At 39.4% G+C, this 2,890-nt stretch overlaps 1 protein-coding gene across 1 annotated transcript in view; it reads left to right on the top strand.

Annotated features, from left to right (window-relative positions):
- The first annotated feature begins 493 nt into the window (after positions 1-493).
- Positions 494-2,890, top strand: part of DBX2 (developing brain homeobox 2) — a 53,012-nt gene continuing 50,615 nt past the window's right edge. The window contains exon 1 of the mRNA XM_011368333.1: positions 494-621. Coding sequence (XP_011366635.1) covers positions 494-621 — 128 coding nt within the window. The remainder of the gene's footprint in view (positions 622-2,890) is intronic.

Genomic DNA, 2,890 nt, shown 5'->3' with positions numbered 1-2,890 from the left:
AGTTATCAAAATATAGAAAAGCAAATTTGTGACATAGTAATATATAAACTTTCCTATTAATATGTTAAATAATAAGAAGATCCAGTGGTGGATCTAATAACCAAAATTTTGATGTGGTGTTAAATGTAAATAATATTTCAATATACCTACAACAATTATATTTTGATATAAAAATATTTGTGGTTTCTACTGGTACAGGTACTGATAATTCCACTGTGGTTTGTTGCCTCTATCATAATAGAAGGAAACGTTAAAATTCAGAGACCCTCAGTGGGCCTGTGGACCCCAGGTTAAGAATTCTGGTTCAGACAGAAATCTAAGCTGGAGATGTTTGAGGATTCTCGTGATGGAGGTAGTGGTTGAACCCATAAGGATGAATATTTAGAGCAAATAATGTGTATAGAATATCAAAAGGAAGTTCCTGAGGAACAACAATATTTAAGAGACAGGTAGAATAAGGGACATTGGGAAAGAATGAGATGTGATGTTAGAAATGGAGGAGGAAAATCAGAAGAGGCTAGGGCCAAAAAAGTTAAAGGAGGAACAGTTTCAAGAAGGAGGAAATGGTTATCAGTACAATCAGCTCAAGAGAAATCAAGAAGATTTCAAGAAGGACCAACAGTAACTGCTAGATTTAGCAAGCAAGGTCACTGATGACTTGGGCAAGATGTAGGAAGAGAGGGGAAGTTGTGTTGCAGTTGTTTAAGTGAATGGGAAGAAGGAGAGACAAAGTAGACAACCCTTTCTAGAAGGCTAAGATTGAATGTAAGAGAGAGAGAGAGAGAGAGAAATAGAGTGACTGCTAGAGGAGAATCTCTAGGGTTATTGGTGATTTTGTTTGTTAGATGGGAGAAACTTGAGCAAGTTTAAATGCACATAGGGAAGACCCAACAGAGAGGGACATATTAATCCGATAGCCAAAATGGCTCCTTCACATGTCTACTGCCTTCGTGTGTCTTAATGTCTGTATCTCCCTAATACTCTCTTCCCCTATCTGCTCCTGTCTCTGTAAGTGGCATCTAATTTCCCAGGGACTCCTCCTGGGGCTTGGGCTTCTCTTAGCAGGCTGATCTTTGGATAGACCCATTTCTACAATGACTTGCTTCCAGAAAGCAGGAAGCAGAAGTTACACTCGACCCCACTGTCCATAGGCAACTTCTGTAGTGACTGTTAATGATTCTGATTCTAATTCTGATTTTGATTCAGAAGGTGCTGAGTAATGCCTGAAATCTGATTTTTAGCAAGCTCTACATAGGTGATTCTTATGCACATCAAGCTTTGAAATTACAGAATTAGGAAACTGCAGAGAAGCACTGCCCCAGTTGGTTCTCAGCATCAACCTTCTCCTACCCTTCCTCATCAAACTTCTCTTTCCTTTTAAAGATCACAAATTTCCTCTTTCGACTTCATGATTCTTTTCTTGCAGTATATCATTCCTTCACTTTTGTACCTTTTGGAGTGATTTAAAACCATCAAATCAAACTAGTTCAAACTAATTCCAAGTTAAACGTAGATTTCACATGTAAAATATCTCTTTATCAATGAGACTTTACTTATTTGAAGCATTTTTAAATGGTCAACTCATTTGAATCTCACTTTTCTATAAAGAAACATCCACTTTCTATTATTTTACCACTCCCTCCGTCACTATCAGACTGTCCTGGTTTCAATTCTCTATGGACCCCCCTTGATTCTCTGGTCTATTTACTCCCTTTTAATAGAGTCAGTCTCTACTCCACCTACCCCACTGTATGTGTCAGCAAAACCTCAAACTTTCCATATTCTCCATGCACAAACTTGAGCAGCTGAAAGTTACAGTAGAAAATGAAGTCTCTAGGCTGACTGACATTAAAAACATGAACACAAAGCTCAATCATGCCAGGCAATCTTAAAAAGTGTTTCCAGTAAGTTTACTTTCCTGCTTTCCAAAAAACAGTGTTCTGTTTCACCTATCCTCAAACCTCCCATACCAGGTGGCTCCATGTCATACTTTCCTGAATACACAAAAAGATATCCATGAACTCCTTTATCTTTCCACCACCAAACTGACAAACTGCTTACATCAATACCTCTTCCCATGTTCTATGCTGTCACAATGGAGGATGCATCCTTCTTCCTATGAGATCCAACCTTCCACAAGAACCTGAATCCTATCACTTCTCCTGTACTTAAGGACAGTCCTTTAGTTTTTCTTCTCCTTGCATCAAGAATTTCTCTTTTTCAACTGGACTGTTTTTTCCCCCTTAACTCCTCCTTACTTCATATCCTTTTCTAGTAACTGTCTCATTTCTAGACTTTGTTTTATAGGAAAAATTGTTGAAAGCAGCCTTCACACAGTCTCTAACTCTCCTGCATTCATTCTTCCTATTAACCTCTTATATCTAATAAATAATTTTCCATTCTTATCTTTCTAACCCCTTCAGCAACATTTAATACAGCCGACCACTTCTGGATTCTGAAATCACTCTCCTCTCTCAGCCTGGGTGTGTGACACCACATGCTCCAGGTATGGCAGGCAACCTCGAAGATGGCTCCCAATGATCCCCATCCCGCAAGAAGTTCATGCACTTTTGTAGTCCCCTCACGCTGAGTGTGGGCTGGACCTAGTACTTGCCTCTAAATGAACAGAAGAGAGCAAAAGTGATGGCATATTTTTGAGATTAGATTACAAAAGACTCTGCCTTCCATCTTCTCACTCTTTCTTGCTCATTCTTTTTTTTCATTTGGGTAGCAAGTCAGCTTCTGTGTTGTAAGCTTCCCTATGGAAATGCCCAGATGGCAAATAACTAAAGGAGGTCTTCTGGACAACAGCAGAAAGAACCTGTATCCTGCCAACCACCACTGGGTGAGCTTGGAAGCAGATCTTCCCAGTCGAGCTTTGAGGTGGCTC

Source organism: Pteropus vampyrus, unplaced genomic scaffold (genome assembly GCF_000151845.1).
Source record: "Pteropus vampyrus isolate Shadow unplaced genomic scaffold, Pvam_2.0 Scaffold140, whole genome shotgun sequence".
NCBI lineage: Eukaryota > Metazoa > Chordata > Mammalia > Chiroptera > Pteropodidae > Pteropus > Pteropus vampyrus.
This window is presented reverse-complemented; position numbering and strand designations above follow the sequence as displayed.